Genomic DNA, 26,535 nt, shown 5'->3' with positions numbered 1-26,535 from the left:
CTGATTTTTTGGAAACTCCTCAGATTCTACTTTAAATTAAAAATTTTTTAAAAAATTCTAAGTGGTAAAGGTTCAAAAAGTTAATCTCCAGAAATGTGTGGCAGAAAGTTTTCTAAGTCTTGGTGGAAAGGAATTCTTGGTCACAATGGACTTTGTATCTTTCGTAACTTAATTGCCCAGCATTAAAGAATGATAATAAAAATAACAGTAATGCGTTCCAGGACCTTAGCAGTTAGAAATTGCATACTTTCATGGCCCCAAATCCAAGAACAGACATAATATGGGAGTGTCAGAGCAGAGAGAAGAAGGCTGGATTCATAGAAGTGGAGACCTATGTTGCAAGGAGACCTATGTTGAGGACAGATTTCAGGACTGAGGATGCAGGCAGACCATTTCTCCCAGTCCCTAGAGATCCAAATCAAGATGATTTAATTCAACAAACAGGTTAAACACCAATTGGATTCTAAGATCCAGAAATATAAAAATGAATAGAATAAATTTTCTACCTGAGAAACATTTTGTTTAGAATATTTAGTTTAAAGTCTCTTTTACCTTAATGAGTACTTTATACCTTTACTATACATCACAATTTCAGTTGTAAATACTACTGTTCCCGTTCCCTTAATTCACCAAAGAAAAAAATGCATGGCATTTATTTTATAGGGTGCCCAAATCTTTTGTTACACCCTTGGAAACAGGTAGTTAAAGGGTTAAAATCTGGGTCAGCTAGCACTTTCTGAAATCTATTTCAGCTACTAATTATTTATTAGTATAGCAGTTATAAGCTTTGTGTCCTGCTTGGGGTAAGAGCAAAGAGAAGGTAGAAGAAATTGGGTCCAGAAACTCAAAAATCATTGGGGGTTTAGAGAGTAGGAAGTGTAAAGTAATCTAAGTGAGACAAGCAGATCAGTTTTAATACCAAGAAATCCTCTAGTAAGGATTAGTTTAATTTGCTTTTATCTGGATGGATCAAGTCATGCTCCCATTTGCCTTGAGTTGTTCCCTCTGAAGATTTTTAAATGTGTACCTTCATTATAAAGAGGCATTGTTTCTAGCAGAGTTCCTTTTCATTTAACCAACCACCTTATGTATTCACATTGCAACAGCAGGGGGTGCAGTTCCTCCAATTTTCTATCAGGCGTTAATAATACAGAACATGGTTCACCTGAAAGAGTTTGACTAACATGAATATTGTGACGACAATTCTGCTTCAGCATGTATAGGAATGCTTTTCTTCTGACAACTCTATTATGTGGTCCGAAGAATAACTGCAGAAGGTAAGAATGGGCAAGTATTTATATTTACTTTATAGCTGAGACCTGGAAGAATCAAAGTAACTTGCCTGAACTCACTCCTAGTTAGTATTTAGATCCACTAGTAAGACTTGAAATGCTACTATTCCATTTTGCGTCCATCACAAGAGAGGGAATTATTGCGTATATAAGAGTGCATAACAACTTGGGTTAAATCCTCAGTTCCATGTCCTAGTTTCTATGTTCAGTTTTGGGAATACAAGATAGTGATTATAACACAGAGCACTTACCATATGCTACATATTAACTATAAGTTATTGTTATCTTTATTTGGTCCTCATAACAATCCAATTGGTAGGTACTTATTCCCATTTTGCAGTTGGAGAAACAAACACAAGACAAAGAACTTGACCAAGATCACATGCTGTTCCGGTAAGTGGTAGAAGGGACTTCAGATGCAGGCAGTCTGATGCCATAAACCAAATGTGACAGAGATATGACGTGGTATTTTCAGAAAGTTGTCAAATCTGGTTGTTAATCAGATTAAGTCCAATATTTCAGAAACGTATTTCTTCACTATATTGTTACATGTTTTCAAATAACCCCACAAGGGTAGTAATGTTTTCATGTAAAATGAGAAATATGACTCAATACCTTTCTCAAAATTACAGAATTAGTTAAGTAGTACAACTTTCAATCTATTGGGACTGACATTGTTGCACAAGTAACCACTGTTTTAATCAGGCTGTAGTAATCACTATAATATAGGTGTAGATAAACTTTAATGGATGCACAGAGAAATGACTTTTGTCTGACTAGGGAAATCTGGGGATGATTCACAAAAGCAAAGGTATTTGGACTGGGCCCTGAACAGGATTTCCACAGACTGCTGTGTGGGAAAACATTCTGTGCAAAAAGAATGGCAGAAACAAAGCATACAGGTATCATGGACATGGCGTGCCTGGCTCAAGCATGAGGAGAGCCTGCACTGATGTGGAGAGGCAGGACATATGGGATAGGGGCCAACGAGGTTGGGACTTTTATTCAGTGGATAACACACTGTGCACGTGTTTTCTTCCTAAGACCTGTATTTCAGAGGCTACCCTGGTGGCTGTGTGTAGGAGGCTGGGAAGAAGGTACAGAGACTGGATGCAGGTGATTGGTAAGGGGGAAGCATGTGATAAGACCTGGGTAGGGCAGGGTGATAGAAATGAAAGAAGCAGAGAACAATTTGGAGGTAGAAATACAGGACCTGGAGAATGATTATTTTGTTTATTTATTTACTTTTATTTATATATGACAGCAGAATGCTTACAATTCTTATTACACAAATAGAGCACAATTTTCGTATTTCTGGTTGTATACAAAGTATATTCACACCAATTTGTGTCTTCATACATTTACTTTGAATAATAATGATTATCATATTCCACCATTATTTCTAACCCCATGCCTCCTCCCTTCCCCTCCTATCTAGAGTTCATCTATTCCTCCCATGCTCCTGCTCCCTAACCCACTATGAATCAGCCTCCTTATATCAAAGAAAACATTCAACATTTGGTTATTTGGGGTTGGCTAACTTCACTAAGCATTCTCTTCTCTAACTCCATCCATTTACCTGAAAATGCCATGATTTTATTCTCTTTTATTACTGAGTAATATTCCATTGTGTATATATGCCACATTTTTTTTATCCATTCATTTATTGAAGGGCATCTAGGTTGGTTCCACAGTTTAGTTATTGTGAATTGTGCTGCTATAAACACTGATGGGACTATGTCCCTATAGAATATTCTTTTTTAAGTCCTTTGGGTATAGACTGAGGAGAGGGATAGCTGGGTCAAATGGTGGTTCCATACCTAATTTCTGGAGAATGATTATATGTCCCACATAAGAGACAGAATAGGAAGTTGAAAATGACTAAAATTTCATCTTTGGTATTTGATTGAGTGATACATTTAACCAATACTGGGAACAGGTTTTGAAGAAAAGCAAATGGATTTGGTTTTGCTCATACAAGATAATCAGTAGGTCTTAGAGTACTCTGCATGTCAAGCTAAGGACTATTGACTTTATCCTAGTAGAGAAACAATGTTATTAAACAAGGAATTGAACTGGTGCATTTGAGGGGTGTGTGTGTGTGTGTGTTGTGTGTGTGTGTTTTTCCCTATCCTCACACCCCCACCCACTATGTTTGGAGGATTACAAAGGAGGCATGACTGCAGACAGAGAGTCTAGACATAAGGCTATTATAGTAGTTTGGCAAGAGATGGTGAGGATCTAAATTAGGTCAATAGTTGGAGAGCAAAGGACAGGTTTGAGAATTATTGAGAAGATTAACTCAGCATGACTCAATGGTTGGTTGCACATGGATGCTGCAGGAAAATTTAAAAAGAGCTGGTAGATATAGACCTAGGGGGAATATAGACATAGTGCCCAGCCTGAATTTAACACAGTAACTCCTGCTTTTGGATTAGTTCTGGGTTAGAAAGATTCCTTTTCTAGAATTCCTAAGTACACTCTATTTATTTATTTTCTCCTAGGCTTATGAAGAATCAAGGATTTGAATTAGGTATTGCCAATACCTTGATTACCAGAGAATCTGTCTTAAGATCTGTCCAAATAGGAAAAAAAAAAAAAAAAGCAAGCCAATGATGCAAGAAGGAATACAAAATCCTGATGGCGTTATTTGAGGCCCTAGTTATGTGCCTCACATCTTTTTTCTATTGGGCAACTATGGCTAAAACAATTGCCACTTTGAACTTTTGGTTACATAGATAATTCATTTTTTTTCCTTAAGGAAAATAAATATAGAATAGAAATAGCATATAATATAGGAGGAAGAGCCAGTTGTGTGGTACATGCCTGTAATCCCAATGACTTGGGAGGCTAAGGCAGGAGAAACCCAACTTCAAGGCCAATCTCTAATTTAGAGAGATCCTGTCTCAAAAAGTGCACCTTCATTCAATTCCTAGTACTGGGGTAGAAGGGATATATATGTATATACACAAACACACCACACATATCACATATATATAAAAAATGTTATAGAAACCACAGGGAATTTCAACAAGAGCCTGGTTCAAAGTGATAATATTACAAAGAGGTGGAGTGAACTAATGTTTTAATGATTTATCAATTGCATTCAGGGTCAGTAGGTATATAGAGGACAACTTTAATCAGTTGCAGAGTGGCTAGAGATGAGTTGTCATATACTGTGACATATATAAGAAGGAATGAAGTAAATATCCAATAATATGTGATTGGGGATTTAATTTCTGTTCTGGTGGCTATTTTGAAAGTTGTATTGAAAGTACTAAAATTTTGTGTACTTCCTCATCCTAGCATTATATTGCCAAGAATTCTCTCAAGGATGTATACATGAATTATAACATCCATTGCCACACTTAGAGAGTGCTATATGGCAGGTACTATTATAAGTGTACTATTATAAGGTAATTGCATATCAATTACCTCAGTATTCATCCCAACTTTGTGGAGTTCTTGAGTATTATTATTACCCTGTTTTATAGTAAGGAACTTTAAATACCAAGATATTTACTTGTTCGGAGTCACACAAAAAGTGGATATAGAACCTGAACGTAATGTCCATGATCACAATGTTCTATTGTCCCTCCTCACAGTACCGTTAGAAAAAGTGATAAACTGAAAGAAATCCAAATGTGCATGGTGTGAAATCAGAAAAAGCATATGTTCTAGAAATCAAAATACCACTGAGCAACTCATTCAGGACCCAGACCTTGCAAACGCTTTGCTCTCTAGAAGATGGTCAGAATGAATCCCATCATCTCTCTTATCTTTCTTGAGGTCCCTCCTTGGCGAAGGGGAAAACCTCTCCAGTCAACCATGATTGGACTCACATTTTTTTTTTAATGGCTCATGTACTTCTTGATCTGGTCCAATCTTGAACTCCTCCTATGTAACCTCTAGAGCCTCACCTCAGAAACTGTAAACTCTTCTAAATCTTCAACATCTCTTAACATTTTCTCTACCTGCTTACTTTAATTGAACTCTGGATCCTAACTCTCCCAGGATCCTAACTCTCCACCTCTCCCATTTGTCTTTCTTTTAACACACCAAATACCCCAGGACCAGATGTTAGAATAGGTACACATTGAGTATCATTGCTGTTTCCAAAGCATTACTCCCTTGTTCTATAAAACCCTTTGCTTCATCAACATTCCCCCATAATGAGGCTGCAAAGTTGAACTATCACAGATATGCAAGGAATATAAAAGCTTTTGGGCTATCATTTCTCTCATTCAGTGTTGGATCATTTCCATCAGTTGGAAATCTAATCGCCATCCCCAACTGTCCCTTGACTTGTGACTCCTTTTTCTATTCTTTATTTAAACAGCCAGCCTTCGAATTGTCTTCTACTTGCTACTTCCATATCCTCAATGTTTTGTTTTATAAATTATTTAAATACAGGAAAGTGCAAATGATAATACAAGTACCCACGTATCTGCCCTGCAACACGAACAAGTATTAATATTTTTAGATATGTTCTAATCCATCTTTTAAGGATTAAAGTATTACAGATAAAATCCATGCCTACGTATTTCTTTTCTCAGTTCATCTCACTTCCTTCCCAGAAGTCACCACAAACATGAATTTAATTTGAGTCCAAGCAGTGCTTCAGTCCTTTTGCTCAATTTTTTTTTTATCCATTTCCTTCTCTTGACAAACATCAGGTTATTTCCTGGTTTTCACTCTAATATAATCAATGTTTCAAAGCATATCCTTATAATATCTCTTCCTACCCAAAGTACAGAATTGATCTAGGGCTATACTGATCAATATAGTAACTATTAGTCACACACATCTCTGGAGCTCTTGAAACATTGCCAGTCTATACTGAGATGTCACTGAAAGTTGAGATTTCAACATGTGCATTTGGGGGAAGATGCAAGCATGCTGTCTGCAACTGTTAAATGTTGTTAGAATTAATAGATTTTTTTATACTTTTAAAATATTTTTAGTTGTTGATAGACCTTTATTTTATTCATTTATTTATATGTGGTGCTGAGATTTGAACCCAGTGCCTCACACATGTGAGGCAAGTGCTCTACCACTGAGCCATAACCCAGCCCTCTTTATATTTTTTTAAGTGTGGCTGTTAGTAGAATTTAAGTAATCTATTTGGTTCATAGCATATTTTTCTAAACAGCACTGCTCAAAGTAGTAAATATGGAATTACTAGAAATATATATGCTGGGCAAAATTTTAAATTGTTTTTTACCTTCTTCAGTCCTACTCCTTTATGTAAAGCTTTCCCAGTTCTCCAGTTCTCAGACCTTCCCTCTCCCTGAGTTCCTATGATGTTCCATCTATATGTCTCATTAGGCATTTCAACTATCCAATTTTGTATTCTGGTTTGTCTTTTTGTGTTGCTTTTCCCCCTCTACATTAAGGATGATAGCTTATGAGTTGGCTTTCACAGCATTAAGCTCAGGGCCCTACACATTAGGACTACTCAAATACTTAACAAAGATTTAGACATCTCTGACTTGTTGATTGTCTGCTTTTAAGCTGTGATTTGTCCCAGAACATTTATTCATGCAGAAAATGCCATAAGTTTAATGTGCATCAGGCTTCAATTTGCTCTCCATCATAGGAGAAAATGAAGAAGTATCATCGGTTTCCACTTTCCCTCCTTTTTCATGATGAAACTATCTGCCCAATACTTCCCACTGGGCTCTGGAGTCAGAGTAATTGTCTACTCCTGGGCAAACAAGGCTTCTCAGATTTCTAAGACCTTGTTTTCAAATGACCTTGCTTTCAGCCATTTACTGAAATGTTGTGCCTCCAGTGCCAAAAAAACATGGCATTATTATAGCTTGTTGAATTATAAGAAACAGAAGATTTTGCAAAAGACAAGGGGAAAGATAGGAGTGAAAGCTTTGAATAAGTAAAATCTTGTGAAAATCAGAGCTGCCTACATAAACTGGAAAACTGCTCTTTATCTTGTCACCCTCACTGGCTTTCTCACTGGCTAGCTTTGTGCATGACACTCTCTGCAGTACTATTTATGAAATGTTACCTCAAACCCACCATTCAATTTGGTTTTTAAGTGGGGGCAGTTTACAAGCTCCTCGTTGGCAGGTCCTGAGCATGATAGGAAAAAAGGCAAGCAATTTTTAGAGCCCAGACTGAGGCAGCCAAGCATTTTTCCTGAAAGTCTTCAGGTGCCAAGGGATAAGGAAATGTTGATTTAGAAAGATCTCTAAATAATGAAAGATTTAATACATAAAAGGCACGTAGCACTGATTTTTAGTATAGGTGCTATTTCCTTGCCTGGGGTAAACTCCAGTTGTATATAAAAATGAATATGTATATGTATATATACACACACACATATATATAGACACTGTTCTCCCTTCTGGGGGCTTGAGGCAAATTCCTTTATTTTCTTATTTTTCTTTTTTCTTTCTTTCTTCCCCCCTCCCCGTTTTGGTGCCAGGGATTGAACCTAGAGGAGATTTACCACTGAGCTACATACCCAGCTCTTTTTATCTTTGAGACATGGTTTTGCTAAGTTGCTTAGGGCCTTGCTGAATTGCCAAGGCTGCCTTTGAACTTGTAATCCTCCTGCCCTAGTCTCCCTCCCTAGCTTCTAGGATTACCACCATACCCAAATTTGTATCTTTTATAGACTTCTTAGGATAAAAAAGAAAAGCCAGAATAGAAACAGAAACAAACAAACCAAAAAACACCCAAATGTGCAAAGAAAAGAATGTCACAATGAGAAAAGAAGGAAATTTTAAACTACTGAAACCCTGCCATATGTGTGAAAGTCTTTTTATTGAGGAGAATAATTCCATAGAATAATGAGGTCCTTAAATGTCTCTAGTCCTAGAGCACTGTCTATACAAACAGAGAATAGCAATGTTGTTGGTCTGCTGCAAAGGACAGAGGTCATGATGCATAGACTCCCAGGGGGATAGAACAGAAATGTGCTGTCAGAGATGAGGGGGGACCACCCCTCTACATTGATTAGGTGCTGACTGCACAATCAAAAGGAATCTGCAGTGCATCTTGGGGAAGTATTGACATAGAAGGATTCTGAGACACCTGTTGTGATTACTTTTGTGTCTGCACTGGAGAAAAATGCTGGGAAATGAGCAAATAGCTGTGAGATAATACTTAAGGAGATCTGACCAATCATTCTCAAAGTCAGTTAAAATCAGATGGTGCCTATGGATGTGGCTCAATAGTACAGCTAGCAGGCAAGAGGCCTTAGGTCCAATCCCCAGAACTGACTAAAAAAAAGAAAAAATGGAGTCTTATATACAGATTCCCAAGTTCCATCCCAGGCCTACTGGATCAATGTCTTGGAGGGTCAAGTCTTGAAACTGGCATTTTTAACAATCTCCCGGGAGATTTGGTACCTGGCTATTTCAAGAGCTGGCCTTTGGAAGTAGTATTTGTACCAGGAGAAAGAGACCTACTGCTCTGATCTAGAGGTTTTTAAATTCAGGGTTGAGAGAAAGTTAAATCCACACTGAGCCAAATTAGACAACATGAAAAATAAGCTGGAAATAGTAGAATGCTAGTAGTTCAAGGAATCCACCTTACTCTAACACCTACAAGTTTTGCTTTCTGGCCTTGGGCAATATACCTCACTTTTTGTAAACTTCCCTCCCCAACCTGGAATTTTTCTCTTGTTCTTCCTTTGGCATTGTCAGATCAAGATGACTAAGCCTTTTAAGGAAATTATATTTTCTCATCCATTCAAAATACCCAACCATGGTCACCAAGAAGATAAGTTTTATTTTTATTCTTGCACAACTACCTATCTGACAAATTAGTTTTATAAACATCAAGCATTCTGTTCCAGTATTGCATTCTCCATGTTATTTAGCAATTATGTCTTCTCACAAGTTTCTTACCTTTTATCTCCACTCTCTTTTTATCATATTTTCTAGTTGCTTATGCACACACAAAAAGCTTTTCATCTTTGGCAAAGAAATAATACTGATCCTCTGTTTCAATACTTTCCACTTGAGTCAGCGTGGTAAGAGAAAGTGACTTAAAATGAAATTGGTGTTGGTAACACCTGCTGTACAACCTAAGCTGTGAGTTCTCTTGAGAGTTTTATAAATTATAAAATGACTGAACAAAAATTTAATTAGGTGTCTCTTAGATTCACTCATGTTCATTTTTCCCCCCTTCAGTGCTGGGGATAGAACTCAGGGTCTGACACATGCTAGGCAAGTATTCTTCCATTGAACTACACCTCCAGCCCTTCCTAATATTTTAAAATTTGCTCTTCTGTATTAGCAAATTTTCTTCTCTTGGTGCCAGATAATAATATAGGAAGGAATACTTAGAAAATAGACTTATTGCAGACAAGTGGTCACAGGATTATTACATAACTTATTCATACGTTGAATTTTTTTCATGGAATTAAGAAGACCTAAAGCTCCTCCATTGATCACAACTAATTTGCTTTGTCTAATCTTTCTTGAAAAATTTTTTAGGAGAGCTTTGGATCAGCAATCAGAAAATCCAAGCAGATTCTTATTAATCTTTGTAGCCGTTGGCTAGTTAACTATCATAATCAACTGGGAACAATGAGCTGTTTTGTCTCACATGCCTACAAAGATCTGGTGAGAAAAATATATGAAATAGAACTTAAAAAATTAAAAGAAATGAAATGAGGTGTTATAATGTATTATTGTGTTTATAGAATAAGAAATGACAAATCTAATAGGAAAAACATTTGACTTTATATCATCCATAAAAATGAGGAAAGATTTTTTAATAGTCAAAAATTATAATGTAATAACTGTGAAATCGTATTTTTAGTTGAAATAGGGATCCCTTAGGAAAAATATTGAAATTGGTCTTATGTTCTTCTAATATATTGCTTTTTTCCATTGGTACTGTTTTTCCTTTTCATTGAAATCTGACGATGGCTTTTTCTAAGCAGCATTTCACCTTAGTGTATGATTACAGAGGTGACCATGTTTACCTCAATATATAGAAATATGGTTTACACATACATAAATTCATAATGAATCGTTATAAACTAATCCTTTCTCAACTATTCCAGGTGCCAAGGAGAATGTCAAAATACAAAAGACATGGTTTTTAACCCTCAGGTATTTACAATTTAATTGGAGCAACAAGGCAACAATACATAGAATGATACTAAAATATAGTAAGTAGGAAACAGCAGTCATGAAAATATAGTCTTTTATGTATGAGTAGAGTACTGCATGCACTAAGGCACTTAGAAATAAAACAAGGTTGTCTAGGTAGGGGAAGAAATAGGCAGAGTTCCTTGAAAGCTAGCTTATTAAGAAGAGGGAACTCTGCAGAAGAATCCTATGGAAATAAGATGATTTTCTTAGCATAAGTCACCCAGAATAAAGCCTAAGATAAAGCATACTACTAATGATTTTGGGGGTATAATCCTAGGGAATCAAAAGTGAGGGAATAGAGGAAGAGGCAAGGAAGAGAGGAGGCCAAACGTGAGAGGCTACACCCCTGATCTGGCCACAGCTTCACACACACAAACAAACAAACAAACAAAAAAACAGGGATTGCTTGATCTTGCAGGCTATCTTCAATAAGGCTACATGAAACTAGTGCAGCTTGAAACAGCCCAAGTGGTGGGAGAGCAGTGCAAGCAATGTATCTCTGTTTCCTGACTCACATTGACCTCAGTTGGCTTCAAGAGGTCAACATCCCTTTGCTTCTGAGTTGAATAAGCTGGGTCCAGTCCAGTGAGGGTACAGGTACAGGTTGGAACCAACCACCTGTAAGTCTGTGGTTATGGTTACAGGAATAGCAGCTGGAGCTTTGTGACCACAGTCATAGAACCATCATTTTCTGGGAAGTGAGACAAATGCTCAAGGCCCACAGTTGGGAGTGAGGGGGGGTTTGTGAACTGGGTCAAGGAGATCTGAGATAAACTGAGTCATCAATTATTAATCTAGCATTTAGTGCACAAGAGGATGATAGGGGTCAGATAAGGGCTGGGGGGAGTAAGGGTAGGATGACAGCAGTCATTTATGGGATGTGAGCCTGCACTAAAAAATAGTGGGAATGGTCTGAGGCATAGAGATGAACATTTCAAAAGAAAAGCCTGTTGGTTTTAAATGCGAACATGATATAGAAAATAGACAAAAAGGAAAATTAAGGAAGCAAACATGTTCCTAAAGTGGTTCAGAGACCAGGTCCTGCTAGAAAAGCATTCTCTGATTACCATAGATCTCGATTGGTACTTTAAAAAAAAATTGAGACTGGTTCTCTGTGCCTATGTGTGCCATTCTTCCTAAACCTAAGGAATACCATAGAAAATTTGCTCTATTTTCAAACTGCCCTTTCCTACTAGAATTGCAGATTCTGGTACAATGGATATTCCTTGGGTCCTCCTATGGTTGGGATGTAGTTTGTTCCCCAGTGGTTTATGTGTTAGAAGCTTCATTCTCAGTGTGGCAATGTTGGGGAGGTGGTGGAACCTTCAAGAGGTAGAGCCTAGAACAAAGTTAGGTTACTAGGGCTATTGCCTAACAGTACTCATGGGACCCTAGTTAGTTCCCACAAGAGAAACTGTTTTATAAAAGAACAAGATTGTCCCCCTACTCTGGCTTCCTACATTGCCAAGTAATCTCTCCCTCTGTGTCATTTCCATCACAAATGCCATCTGCTACAATGTGATAGAACTATGAAGACCCTTGCCAGAACAGGTGCCATGTTGCTTGGACTTGCAACCTCAAAATTGTGAGCTAGTAAATAAACTTCTTTATAAAGAACCTAGACTCAGGCATTTTGTTATAGCAACAGAAAAAAATACATGTCCCTTAGTGTAATAATTACTCATTCCTTCTACCCCATTTTGAGCCCGCTTGTTCAATATCCTTCTCTGATAAGCAGAGTCAGAAATAAGGAATAGATTCTAATGGGAACTCATCCCGAGAAGAGACCAACTTTTCCCTTGTTTATAGTGTTTGGAATTAGCCAATTATTAGAGAAAAAGGAGGCTAAAATGTGTCAATTCAGAGGCAAGGTAAATAGTCTAAAACTATAATATCTGTCCACATGGGGCTATAGGAAGACAAGAAGCTGGAGGGTCACAGATTGTGAGATCTGGTACAAAAATAGATAATAGAGCAAAGAGACTCCTAGAATGATTTCTGAGCCACTGCACTGGTGCCCAGGGAGGCCCACACCATGTGCTTTACCAGCTACATCAATAGGCCTTGCTCCTGCTACTTAAAAATCAATAAATTTAATGAGAAAAAAGGTACTTCCTTTTCAATACACAAGAAATACCATTGGAGGGTAGTGTAAGAACAATTGAGTCAGCTATAGAGACATTTGAATGAGGAGATGCTAGCCCACAGATTTACTGCCGCAGTCTGGCTGGGCACAAACTCAGGAGCCACTCAAGCAGGAACAAACTTTATTTTTGAAACTGCCGCCAATGCTCTGGACACTCCCTGGAAAATTGCCAACCAACACATGCAGTGTTCTCTGGACCGAACAGGAAGTCCCTCCTCCGGAATTCCCTCCTACCGCACCTCCCCAACCAATGGGAACTCTCCAGGAGTCCCATAGCAGGCTGAGATGGACAGCAGGAGTCCAATATCCATATGAATGCAGATTTTAACATAATCATATCATCTCAATGGCTTGCTGGCGCCACCCCTCAACCAAAAATGCCATGCATCATACTACTTGGCTATGGCTCTTAGCAATTTACCATGAGGACTGCCTCTCATTGATCCTCTTCTGGAAATTCATTGGTCCTTTTGTTAAGGGAGCTCTCAGTTTTTGATGTACTACAAGTATTTGGGACTGTATTTGCAAATGGCAGCCATAAATCCATTCAAACTAACCTGAAATAATAATTTTTTAACCCATAGAGAAGGTTTTAACTTTCATACTGAGTTGGAGCTGAAACCTTGTGTACTAAAGAATATTAAACATAAAGAATTTGTTTTTTAAATGAGTCATTGAAAAATTGAATTTGATAAAGGGAAGGCAGCAAATAATAAAGATGAAACCATTAACTAGAACTAATTTTTCTGCCTTAATAGACATCTAGCAAGTACTAAAAGACACACACTAAAATATAACCATCTTTTTGGTGTTTTACAGAACTATTTTATTGATTAAATAGAAATCTCTCATTCCAGCAGTCAGGAAACATTATCAAATGAAGGTGGTCATCTCAAATTTCCTCCAAAATTCTTCAGCTTAACAAAATTTTGTGTTTATAGAGTGACAATTTCTGATATCAAAGATAAACACAGTTATAGAATATGTAGTAAATGGGTAAATTAATCTGCTTTCTGTAGAGACTACTTCACTAGTACAAAATGTTTCATAATTCCAAAAGAATTAGCAATCAGCATAGCATGGACATTGAAAGCAGCTATGGGATTTGAATCTTGGCTGTGTTAATTAGCTCATAACTTTGACAAGGTTCTTAACTCTTTTTACCTCAGTTTCCACTATTCATCTCACAAAGTTCTTGTGAGGATTAAATGAGATCACACAGGGAAACTGCTTGGAATAGTGCCTGACACATTGTAAGTACACTCTGTAAGTGTTGGTGGGCTTGAATTGCCATTGCTCATTAAAAAAAAAAAAAAAAAATGAGGAAGCTTTGCAAAAAGCAACAAAACAAGATTTCAAAGAATTATTTACTTAAGAAAGATCTTTTTCAAGCATAGTAAATGTACCATTTTTCTTTAATGTTGAGTAGAGGCTACTGATAATAAAGTAGCATCTTTATTAAAAAAAACTCTTGAATAGTTTTGTTTCCATTATTCTATGTGGATAAACATGATTCAACTGCATCCTTAAATTACCTACCAATTATATATGTCTGGGATGAACAATTGGAATTTTGACTAGTTTGAGAAAATGTGCACACGCTCAGTTTAGACTTTACACATTATCACCTGGTCAACTCTTAAAAACCACAAGGCGGGTTTATAGTTGCCTCATTTTGCAGGGAGAGAATTTGAAACAGTCCATTCAATCATTTGTTCAAAATGACCTAGCTAATCTATGATGAAGTCAGTTATTCCCTAATCATCATCTTCCCCAAATCTATTTCTCTCTTTTGCTTTCCAACTCAATGTGACACCATTCCTTTGTGTATCTAAGCCAACAGCGCAAGACTTCCTGTGATTCTTCTTCATTCATTCCCACAGACAACAAAGATTCACTGCCTTAAATTTATTGGGTCCTCTTGTTTCTCCTTCCCCAGTGCCACTGCAGTACTTCCCATTCCTCATCATAACAGTTGCATTTCTCCAGTAGGTTTACCTATAGCCAAACTTGTCCCTCCCTACAATACTTTTTCCTCATTGCAGCCAGAGGGAACTTTTTATAAGAAAAATACACAAAATCAGAGATAAACAAAATTCTCTAGAATTGCCTAACAATAGAAGTGAACAAAGCAGTTGAATAGCTTCTGGGAGCCCTTGCAGATGCATTCCAAACTCTTCACATGATACTGATATGTCTTCCTGGGAGAGTCTTGGCCTATCACTTCTGTTCTTAGAACTCTCTGTTTCTACCATTTTGAGGTTTTTTTGGCAGAAACCCAAATGGTGCACACTTTGTCAGGTGTTCATGGGTTAACATAAGCTGTTTCCTCTCACCTTTTTTCTCTGCCTGGTTAAAATATACTTTTTAAGACTCTGGTTATACCTGCTTCCCACAAAATGTCTTATCATGAGCTGGATATTCCTCCTACCACTCTTAGATGGAATCTCTCCTTCTACTCACTTCTCTGGATTAAGTGTTTCTCCTTGAAGGATGGGCCAAATTATGGTAACTTTTTAATTTAACAGATTGGGATTCAGAGATCTGAGTCAGGAACAAAGCATTACCTGTTCTAAGCACATATTCTATTTAGTATTAACTTGCTTTTCTGAAGTCTAGACATTTGAACTATAAATAAGCTATTCAATATGGCCATCCAGTGGCCAAAGTAAGAAAATGACTTTATTCTTGGGTATTTGTACATATTAAATATTGACTCATCATATATTTAAGCTCTAGAGCTCTATCCACTCCTATGCCTCTTGCCCACTTTCTACCACTTAAAACAATTTTGCTTCCAACCAACTGTAAAGTAATGTTATATAAGCATTACTATTTGCTAATCATGTTCACATTCTCATTTAATACACACACACACACACACACACACACACACACACGATGAAACACCATTTTGGTTCTATTATCCCTATTATACTGGTGAGCAAATTGAGGATCAAGTGTGTAATTTTCCTAGAGTCACATGATAATTATGTAAAGAATTTCCTAGAGTCACATGGTAATTTTGTAAAGATTAAAGAAACTGAAATTTAATCCAGGACTTTGGCCTCAAACATATTCCCCTCCCTATTAAAGAATTTATCATATTGTTTCATAATTATTTCTGTTTTTTTACTCATTTTTGTTTTCAAAACGTCTAGCATTGTGCCTCCCACGATGTGTGTGTATTATCTATGTTCATCGATAAATGTTAATGCATAACCATCACATTATATCACACAGAATTATTTAACTCAAATTGATGCACGGAGATAAATTTGAATGCCTCTTCAATCTTTGCTTTTGAAAATACCATATGCTTGACCTTGAAGTATCCTCACCCTTATCAACTTGATATACTCCTCCCATTCATCAATTCAAACATTATTTCTCTTAAACCCTTCTCCCGGTATTTCCCCAGACAGAAATAAGTACTTTCTCCATTGCATTCTCCAGCTCCCTGGACACAGCTGTTTCAGCAATTATCACATTCCTGTAATTATTTGTTTACACAGCTGTCTTCTCCAGGCTAAGAGATCTTTGTCAGCATTTCAGGCAGAGGAAACAGCAGTATCAAAGGAGCCAGCTCTGAACACACCTGGCAGTTTGAGGTGCAGCATGCATCCTGATGTGAGCACACAATAAGATGAGATTTGATTTTAGAGCCTACTGTCTTCAGAACAGCTTGGAGGCATATAAACTCTTTCCAATGGCTATGCAAGGAGAGTTTTACAATCCTCAGTTTTTAACTCTCAATTTCCATTCAGAGTTTTCCAAGAGATCAGTTACCTGTTTTCAAGGCACTTCCTCAATCATCCTACCACTTTACACCAAAAAGAAAGGCAAACTCCACAGGCTTCTCAAATAAGATAAAATCTTTCTGTGGAGTATTGCCAATGAGTGGGTGTGGGGAGTTCCAGGTTGAAAAACAAAAGAAACATTTTAAATATTGATGAAAATATCGAAGAATGAATGATCACTCAGGTGGTTTCCAATTATTTGATTTTAACAAGAGCAAGTTGTTAGATGACAGATTATTAAAAATAATTTTAGCAATAAGCACTATGATTTTTAGCAAATTCAGAGAGTTTAATTAACCCAACATAGAAGGAATGTTCCTATAATTAATAAGAATTGAATATAAAGAAACTCCTTCCATTGCTACCAGTCTTAGAGATAAGGAACAGGTCCTTGTTCCCCCAGCATTGAAGATTAAACACCCAAGAAACACCAAGGCAAGCCTAAAAAGCAAGTTTTATTTAAGAAAGAGGGACAACAGACTTCTCCAAAAAGAAGGGGGCCCAAGGCTGGGTGTCAGTGGGAGTAGATGTGTCTTGCTCTTTCATAGACCCCAGAATCCCCCAGTCTCTCTTTCTTTTCCATGTATATGCCTAAGGGCAGAAGGAGTAGGAGCAACAGCAGGTATTCTTTATCAACTCCTTATGCTGGGAAGTATGATCCTGGAGGGTAGCTGTTAGCAACCCATTGTCTTTTCTTTGATAACCAATCCCCATAATTCATTACCTACACTGACTGCCAGAACTTTAGGCCTCCCTGCCTCAGTTTGTTGAGGAATGTGTCATTTCCTGTCTCTCAGGCTAGATGGGGCTACAAGCAGATTGCTTTTTCACAAAGAAAGCATGTGGGGAGTCAATACAGTGGGCTCATTTTATCAAATTATTCTCTTAACCTCATGTTCCCACTATTCTTATCTGTTTGTCCCCTTACACTACCTTGGGGAGGGTGGGTGGGTGTGTGTGTGTGTGTGTGTGTGTGTGTGTGTGTGTGGTGTCAAGAAATCTCTAACTTTACAAACAGAAAAAAATAGAAGTAGAATTGATCCTGCATCCATTTAGATAGTAGTAATACTATAATCATGGATAGATATAGCCTTTGCAGTGAGGGAAACCACATTGATCTCTCTAAGAAGTATATTTCTGACTAATTTTTTTTACTTGTAGTATGTAACAAAATATTTTTATCAATTGTATAGTAATATAAATTATAACTCAGTTTAATTAATATATAAATTGAAAACTTAATCTATAAGACAAATTTTTTTTAAAGAGAGAGAATTTTTTAATATTTATTTTTCAGTTTTGGATGGACACACATTTTTATTTTTATTTTTATGTGGTGCTGAGGATCCGAACCCAGCGCCCCGCCCATGCCAGGCAGCATGCTACCAGTTGAGCCACACCTCCAGCCCAAAGACAATTTTTTAAAGACTTAGAACCTTATTGTGCAGAGGAAATTTTATTTTATTTTTATTTTTTTATTATTGGTTGTTCAAAACATTACATAGTTCTTGATATATCATATTTCACACTTTGATTCAAGTGGGTTATGAACTCCCATTTTTACCCCGTATACAGATTGCAGAATCATATCAGTTACACTTCCATTGATTTACATATTGCCATACTGCAGAGAAAATTTTAAAATTTCAGTTTCAAAGTACAACTTTGCAGAATTCAACAAATAATTTAAAATCTCTCAGCCACACCAATATGTTTCTTTGAGATAAAAATTTGAGGAGAAAATTGGAATGAATATGTAAGTTTAAATGATTGGTCATTGTTATATATATTTATTTATAAACACATAAAATATGTATATGAAATAACTAATATATTTATGAATCCTTAGATGCATTTGGATATAATTATAAGAGTCAGATAATAGTTTTATCTTAAAATGCTGATATTTATATTACATAATACTTTAAATTTAATTTTTTAAAAATATAGATGCCACCCTTTAAATATCTTAGTATGTACATTGTTTTTCAAAATTTGACTAGGGGAAATGCTAGGAAAACAATTTGAAGATTCCTGCTGTAGACCACTGAGAGCCATGGGAGATATGATCAGCTTCTCACCACCCCTTCTCACCTCTCGGGCTTAGCTCCATGCCTAGACCAAGGCACTGTTGCAAGAATTCAAGGCAACTTACTTTGCCTTTGTAGAAGTTGCTCTTCTAGCCAGAAATGATTGCCTGATTCTTTCTGGTTATAACAACCATTCTGTCATTTTTATGGCCCTTTTAAACTTTCATCTCTTACTGAAGCCACCCCCACAACACAGTAACCAGGATCTACTTTTTCTGATTTGTTCTGTCAGCAGACATTTAACAATGTATTCTCTTACATTGTCCTCTAATGTTGTGTATGAGTTAGTCTTGGATTTATTAAAATACAATACTGTAGTCTCCTCCAGGGTAGGGACCATGCGTCTCTAATTCCTTTTACAGGACCTACTCCGCACAGTGATGGGCACTTCATAAATACCTGATTATTCTGCAGCTTTTTCAGAAGAATAGGAACATTACTTTCACCCCTAGTGAAATCAGTGGGAAAGGAGAAGGTGGTGTAAAGGCAAAATCATGAATTTTGAAATCAGTACCAGATTCTCAAAACTGTCTCCACCACCTATTAGTGCCTTAGCCCTTTTGAACCACAGACCTCTTTTTCCAGAAGGGGGGGTACCATATGTAGAATGATTATCCTGGAGCCTGGTATATAATTAGTGCCCTGTTGTAGTGGTTACCTTTCCTTTTTCTTCTCATAGTGTTAAGGGAAACAGATGTACACATGGAATAAAAGGGATCCCAGGCTGACTAAAATGTGTGTGTAAAGAAAGTTGCTGTAAAACAGTCCACTCATTCTCATCTTCCCAAGCTGTGTTCTGGAAACTAAATAAAATACAGCAAGTAATTTTAACTGAGGACCCAAATAAAGTGTTCATGAGGAGAGGGAAGCTGCTGCATATTTTGCAAGGAGGATGCAGTTGAGATAATTTCAGATGGATAACCCTTGAAAACCAAATCAGTCTCCCATTGTCATTCATTTATACACCCATGCTATCAGAAGGGCCTCAGAAATTCAAGGTTCATTCTTCTTAGTTTGGTTTTAACTTGTCATGATTAGTAATATAGGTGATTTCAATCAGGCACTTGAAATTTATTGTGCTTGTTGGCACATAGTTATGGGCAAAAACTATTCTAAAAAACTCATCACAAAGCTGAGTTTTTCATATTCAGCTCTGGCACCCTGACAATACTATTGCATCCTTTAATTTGTATTCTTCCGCCATGCCTTATATTACTTTCTATCTCTTTATTATATTTTCTTATTAATATTTCACTAATTATTTACTTGTTTTCAAAATTATCTTTCTATCACTAGACTTCAAATTTCTTGAGGGATTTATTTATCTCTTTATATGTATTTTCTAGAATAATAATTGACAGGTAGATAAGCAATAGTTAATAACTAAATGAATGAATGAATGAATAAGTTAATGTAATTATAGTTCACACAAGCTTATTATATCAGTTTACTGCTCTAACCCTAAGAATTCATTTATTTATCTTTAATATGCATTGAGATTTACTAAAATTATATAATATTGTACAATAGTGCAATCATTTGTAATGTTTTCTTGCTTATGAAGGACTAAATAATATTCATTGTAAATTAACTTAAAGTTGAAGGCCAAACCATGTTTTGGCATTTAAAGTGAATTATAAAAGTAAATGCCATTATATTTTAATAAAAAAGTTTCATTAGAGTCATTATGTCACCAACTTTAGATTTCTAGATATCCTTCTAGGAACAAATAAAGAAAGGATATCACTATTTAGATAAAAAATTTATAAAGTAAAAATATATTTCCAAAGGCAGAACATCTAATTTGATGCTTTCCTTGTCCTCACAATTACTTACTATAATTTGAATTTAAGTCCATTATTTGCTATTATCACTACTCTATAAAGTGTTTCTTTCACTGTGCTATAAAACTCAACCTTCTTCTATTTCACTATTTAGTAAACATTCTTTTATTTTTTTAATGAATAGTTATTGTATAACATGTATATTGAACTCTGGGAATAATGTTGTTCTCTGTACCCCCAAAACAAAAACAAACAAATCTATCATGTATAAATGAAATATTAACTGTTTTACCAGTTTCTTTCTGAGTCAAGTGCCTCTTCATTTCATATTTTTATAATAGCAGAATCACAAAATCTTATAATCTTATAATGGGAATGGACCTTCAATTTTATGAAAATAAAAACTAAGGCCTAAAGAGGTTGTATGATTTGTCAGAAAGTACAGAGCTACTTATTAGGAGCTGGACTTGCTCCAGGCCTCTTAGCAACCCCATCCCCCAACATACTCTTACCTGCTTCTGGAAGACCAGTCTTATTCTCTATTAGAGCCAATTTTCTTCAACTTTTCTGCATCCACTTGTCCAACAAATACTTATGTTGATGTGTTCTAGGGAACTCACAATTTCATTTTCTTCCCCATATCTGTTCATATACCTTGTAACTTTTATCTTGGTTAATATAATCACTCTCTACTCATTGGGCAGGTTAGAAATTTTCAAGTTATTTTTTTACTCTCTCCTTCATTTCATTCATTTAATAAGCAGATGGATTCAGTTGATACTAATTGCTAAATGTCTCCGGAACCCAGATTTCACTTTGATTGCCTTTAATGATACCCTGGGGCACATATATCCTGCCTCTACTTGGCAATAGCCTTCAAGCTGGTTCCCATAGCCTTGGGGTAAGTTTCAAGTTCTATACTACTATTGGAATGAGTATCCTTTCTGAAGCAAAAGAAGGAAGAGAATTTTTTAAAATTTATTTTTATTTTTTTTTTAGTCATACATGACAGCAGAATGTATTTTAACATATAATACATACGTGGAATGTACATACATCAATCATATTGTCTATTCTATTCTGCTGCCCTTCCTATCCTCCCTACTCCTCCCCTCCTCTCTCATCTTTTCTCAAGAAGGAAGAGAATTTAACTGTTATTTTCATACTTAAATAGGACAAGAGAGTAGCAGATTTATTTATTTTTAACAGTAGAAACAATGCCTTTATTGATTTCTATCCCACCAAACAGTGTACAAACATTCCTACTGAGAGTAGCAGATTTATAATTGACTATTTCATATAGGAAAAGTTTTTTTAAAAAAAAAATCTCATCTAGAAACTATGAGCCTTTTTCAGAGTGGCCACCTCTGCCTCTCTAATTTCTCTGTCTCCTCTCATCTAGGACATCTATGAATACTGTCATCTTTAATGGACTCTTCCTGTTATTTTACACCTTCATTCTCTGGTACCTGATTCTTCATTCTTCCTGGAATGTGCTTCTCCTGCCTTATGCACAGATTTTTCCTTTTTTTATGACTCCCATATGTTGTTTCACAATTGTAGCATACATTCCCCTCAGACATCTGGAGCTCTGCTTCTTAGTCATCTTTGGACCTCCAGTGTTGGTGCAGTAGCTGATACACAGTAGATGCTCAATAGGCGCTTGTTGAGCAAATAAATCACTCTCTGAGGAGCAACAGAGAAAAAACATAAATAATATTGTTAAAGCGCATTTGTTGTAAGACAGAGGTATAAATGAAGACCATGAGAGCAAAGACTTCCCCCACCTCGTCAACAAGCCTTGCAGGTGAAAGTTTCCTATTGCTGACATCTGTTAGTGAGGAGGTTGAGGAGTCCTTTGAACAATTTCACCCTGACTGGCCATTTTGAGCTTTGGGGAACCCATTTTGACTTTAATAGCAGAGAGAAGGCAGAACTAAAAGAGATAGTTGTCTCACTCTAGTTTCTCTTTTGCAGAAAATTTGATACAATAGTGACATCATCAGGACAGGGCTGATTTTTAGGGCTTTTATTTTTGTCCCACTACAATTCACAGGCCATTTTCTATTCAACATTTTCTTTTAGAAATAAATACATATCTGATTTAATTTCCTGGGGGAATCCGGGGCATTAGTACTCTTGGATCTTTTAACTTCTAGAGCCCTCCATTGGTCTCAGACATTCCATATGGTATTTCCAGTTAAGAATGTGTTATTCCTCTTATGTCTGATTTCCCCCTGCAGTATGCTATACTTTTCTACTTTCTCTTCTTGCAGGCATTGTTTCCATTACCACCCTAACTGTGCTGGCCTATGAACGTTACATTCGTGTGGTCCATGCCAGAGTGATCAATTTTTCCTGGGCCTGGAGGGCCATTACCTACATCTGGCTGTACTCATTGGCATGGGCAGGAGCACCTCTTCTGGGCTGGAACAGATACATCCTAGACGTCCATGGACTAGGCTGCACTGTGGAGTGGAAATCCAAAGATGCCAACGATTCCTCCTTTGTGCTTTTCTTATTTCTTGGCTGCTTGGTGGTGCCTGTGGGTGTCATAGCCCACTGCTATGGCCATATTCTATATTCCATTCGAATGGTGAGTTGAAGTCCACAAATGTCTTTCCTCAAAAACATGTCCATGGCAGAATATTTTGGATGTTAAAAAAAAAATCAAACACTTCCTACATGATTGGTAGTTGCCCAGAGTTGCAGGAACTCTAGGAGACTTTCCATTTGGCAGAATTTTGCACTCTGAGTCACTCCATGAAAAGATAAATGAGGAATAACACTTACTTTCTGCACATCAAAAGAAGGACAGAAAGGGATTCTGGACAGACAAACTCAACAACAACACAGCCCTACATTGTGGGACATTCTTAGAATTTAGAAAGTCTAAAAAGAGAATTCCATGCTTTTCGTGATTCCCCCCCCCCCCAAAGATCACTATGAAATCACTATTACAGAATGACACTGGAAATCCCATGAGAGCCATGAAGGACCAGAGCTGACCACAAATAGATTACATGGTGCAAGGCAGCAGAGGCACATTTGAACTAACCAACAGTCTAGGCATGCTCCATGTCCCAGTCTCCCACTTCAGCCATGGATGGTTTCCTTAACTACTGCTTCTTCCTACTCCATCTGCTCTCTTCTTTCATCAGAACACTCTAGTCTCTTGCTCACTCTTTCAAACACCTCTAACTTTCACCTTTTGTTTTAAACCAAACCTAGTTCCAGGCATCACTGTAAATCCTAACTAATTACCCTCAAGTCCTACATTTTTACTTTCTTTATTTACACCCATTTCATTGGGGAAAAAAAATCCCTGGACCATTCCAATTGTTTTCCCCAAGGCTATAGTCAAAATGTAGAGAGTTGCTAGACGAAAAAAAAAAGTACTCAGATGTCCTCTGAGGCCTGTCTAGCAATCTTTGTATCCCTATAGGTGCACTCTCTCACACCATGGCTATTAAAAATCACCAATTTTCATTTTAAATTTTTACCGATTATCCCTCATCATTAAATAATTGTGCTTGTTATTTGTTAGAAGAAATAAAGCCACGGGGTAAAATGGGAGTTCATAACCCGCTTGAATCAAAATGTGAAATATGATATATCAAGAACTATGTAATGTTTTGAACAACCAACATTAAAAAAAATAAATAAAAATTAAAAAAAGAAGAAATAAAGCCAATTAGCAAGGACTTCTCCCTGCCTTCCTTTATCAAAACCTCTATGTTAACACTATTTCTTTTTTTTATATTTTTTTATTCTGTTTTTTAATTGGTTGTTCAAAACATTGCAAAGCTCTTGACATGTCATATTTCATACAATAGATTCAAGTTGGTTATGAACTCCCTTAACACTATTTCTTAAGTGTCTCTCTTTAGTTGTTGAGTGACAGGGGAAGTCTCCCAGGACAAAGCTAATTCTAAATTCCCATTACATTCTCTTTCCTAGGGACTTTTCTCAAGTGTAATAATTTTATTTTTTAACTTTTCAATCTCTCCATTCTTTTTATCTCTTTCTCTTTAGCATATAGCTATACTAACTTAAAATAAAAGCAAAATTTACTCTCAGCTTCCTCTCCCTATTACTTTCTCTCTTTTCACTTCTAACTCAAAGAACCACTGGTGACTTTTGTACCATATTGTCACTCAATAAATATTTATTTAACCTCTATTTATTGAGCATCTAAAATGTGCTTCTCCTGCCTTGTGCCCTCCAAAATTCAGATGTCAAAGACTTAACCCCCTGTGAAGTGGGACCTTTGGAAAATAACCAGGGTTAGATCGAGTCATGAGAGTGAGACTTATAAGAAGAGATAACAAAATGCCTGTTCTTTCTCTCACTCCCCTTCTGGGTGAGCGAATAGTAAGACGGCCACTTGCAAGTCAAGAGAAGAGACCTCAGAATGAAACCTGCCTTGCCAGCACCTTAAACCTGGATTTCCTACCCTCCAGAACTGTGAGAAATAAATTTCTGTTGTAGCTCAAGGAGTCAGTAGCTGAGTAAATTCATACAGTATTTATTCCTCAACTCTTTGCAAATTTGTACCTCCTTCCTCTAACACACTCTCTGAAATAGCTCTCATTTAAAGTCACTGATTATCTCCTAAATCCAATGGGCACATTTCTTATTTATATTGTTTTCTGGCATCTGTGGTATATGAAACTGTTGATGACGTCTACTTACTTATGACTTTCTCCCCTTATTGATTCAAGGATGCTTTTCTCTGCTACCTTCATTCCTGACTCTCCAGCCCCATCTTCTTATGGCTCCTTTAAGAGCTTCTCTTTCTTGTTTCTCCCCAGCATTCTCTGCCTTGTTCTCATCTGTTGCTACACAATGGCTTTGGGTAAATTCATGTACTGCCAAGATTTTTTTCTAACAAAAGTTTGATGACTTCAAAACTTGTATCTCTAATCTAGGTCTTTCTTCTGATTTCTGTTCAATCCTCACACTCAGTTGAACACCTTCATTGCGATGGTCCACAGGCTTGTCAAATTCAACATATACAGAGATTAATCTGCCATCTTTTCTACCAAATCCCCTATACTCCATTCTCTTTCTCACTGAATGATCACCATTCCTAGCTACCTAACCCAAAAATTAGGGAGTTTTCTTGACTATCTGTCATTCATCTCTTCCCCTACTCCCAACTAGTGATCAATTCTTATCTATTCTACTTAGATTTTCCCATATATCCATTTTTGCCACTCTCACTGCCACAGACTCAATTCAAAAGAATCTTAGTTCTCTTTCCTTTATTCTTGCTTTCCTCTAACCTGTATTCTGCTCACTGCCAACAGAGTACTTGTTCTTAAATATTACCTTCAGGGGTTCCACTGCTTTCATGATTGAAAATGAAGCCTTTGAGTATGGCTAGCAGGTCTTGTGTGGCATCTCCTAAATACTGGTTCAGCCTTATTTCCTGACACTCCTCTCCTTGCCACCTCCAGCTAATTGCAGCATTTCTTGTTCCCAGAACCTGACACATGGTATTTTCTTCTCTGCCTTAGCACATTTTCTCTCTCTCTCTCTCTCTCTCTCCCTCTCCCTCTCCCTCTCCCTCTCCCTCTCCCTCCCTCCCTCTATAGCATCACTCCTCCTTACTTGGCCAGTTTCTCCTCTCCCCAGAAGGCTGCAATCAGGGTTTTCTTGCTCTAACTCACCCTCAGGACAGGTTATCCAGCCTGGTGCATCTCATAACCCTCCTTGCTTCCCTCCTTTATACTAAAGCAAGTGTTTGTACACCTGTCACCCTAACCCAATAGTGAGATTCTCAAGAGCTGAATGTTAGAGTCTGTAAACAAGTCTGGATGGCGCCATAACCGGTGGGTGACGAACAATTTGTGTTCATTGATACAGCTGGAGTGGGAGCCGTTTATTGTAGGACCGGAGCGGTATATATACATTCCACACAGCTTATCTTAATTAACATAAACTAGCAGTCAACCAATCAGGAATCTCCACACTTAATGGCTCACTGGCGTTTTTTTCACAAACCACTCCCTCTGGCAAAATGCCAGGCGCCATGCCATCCAGACTTGTTTACAGACTCTAACAAAGAACAAAGGCCAAATCTCTGAAGCTGAAACTGTACCTGTCTGAAACAAGTGATCAATCACTATTGTTGAAATGAATTATGGAGGGCATAGAGAGGGAAAGACAGGAAAAGTGGTAAAAATTTAAAGAAATTTGATTTTAGATTGTGATATTACCTCAACATAGAACATAGTGCATACATGTAATTTTCCTCTATTCCCCTGTTCGGAAAGAAGTGACTCAT

At 37.0% G+C, this 26,535-nt stretch overlaps 1 protein-coding gene across 2 annotated transcripts in view; it reads left to right on the top strand.

Moving 5' to 3' along the window:
• Opn3 (opsin 3) overlaps positions 1-26,535 on the top strand; it is a 41,454-nt gene that overhangs the window by 11,049 nt on the left and 3,870 nt on the right. The window contains exon 2 of one of the 2 annotated variants that reach the window (XM_026390761.2): positions 22,520-22,839. In XM_026390761.2, coding sequence (XP_026246546.1) covers positions 22,520-22,839 — 320 coding nt within the window. The remainder of the gene's footprint in view (positions 1-22,519; positions 22,840-26,535) is intronic. The other variant, XM_077802677.1, reaches the window with a different exon arrangement.

This window comes from Urocitellus parryii, chromosome 9 (assembly GCF_045843805.1).
Source record: "Urocitellus parryii isolate mUroPar1 chromosome 9, mUroPar1.hap1, whole genome shotgun sequence".
Classification (NCBI taxonomy): Eukaryota; Metazoa; Chordata; class Mammalia; order Rodentia; family Sciuridae; genus Urocitellus; species Urocitellus parryii.
This window is presented reverse-complemented; position numbering and strand designations above follow the sequence as displayed.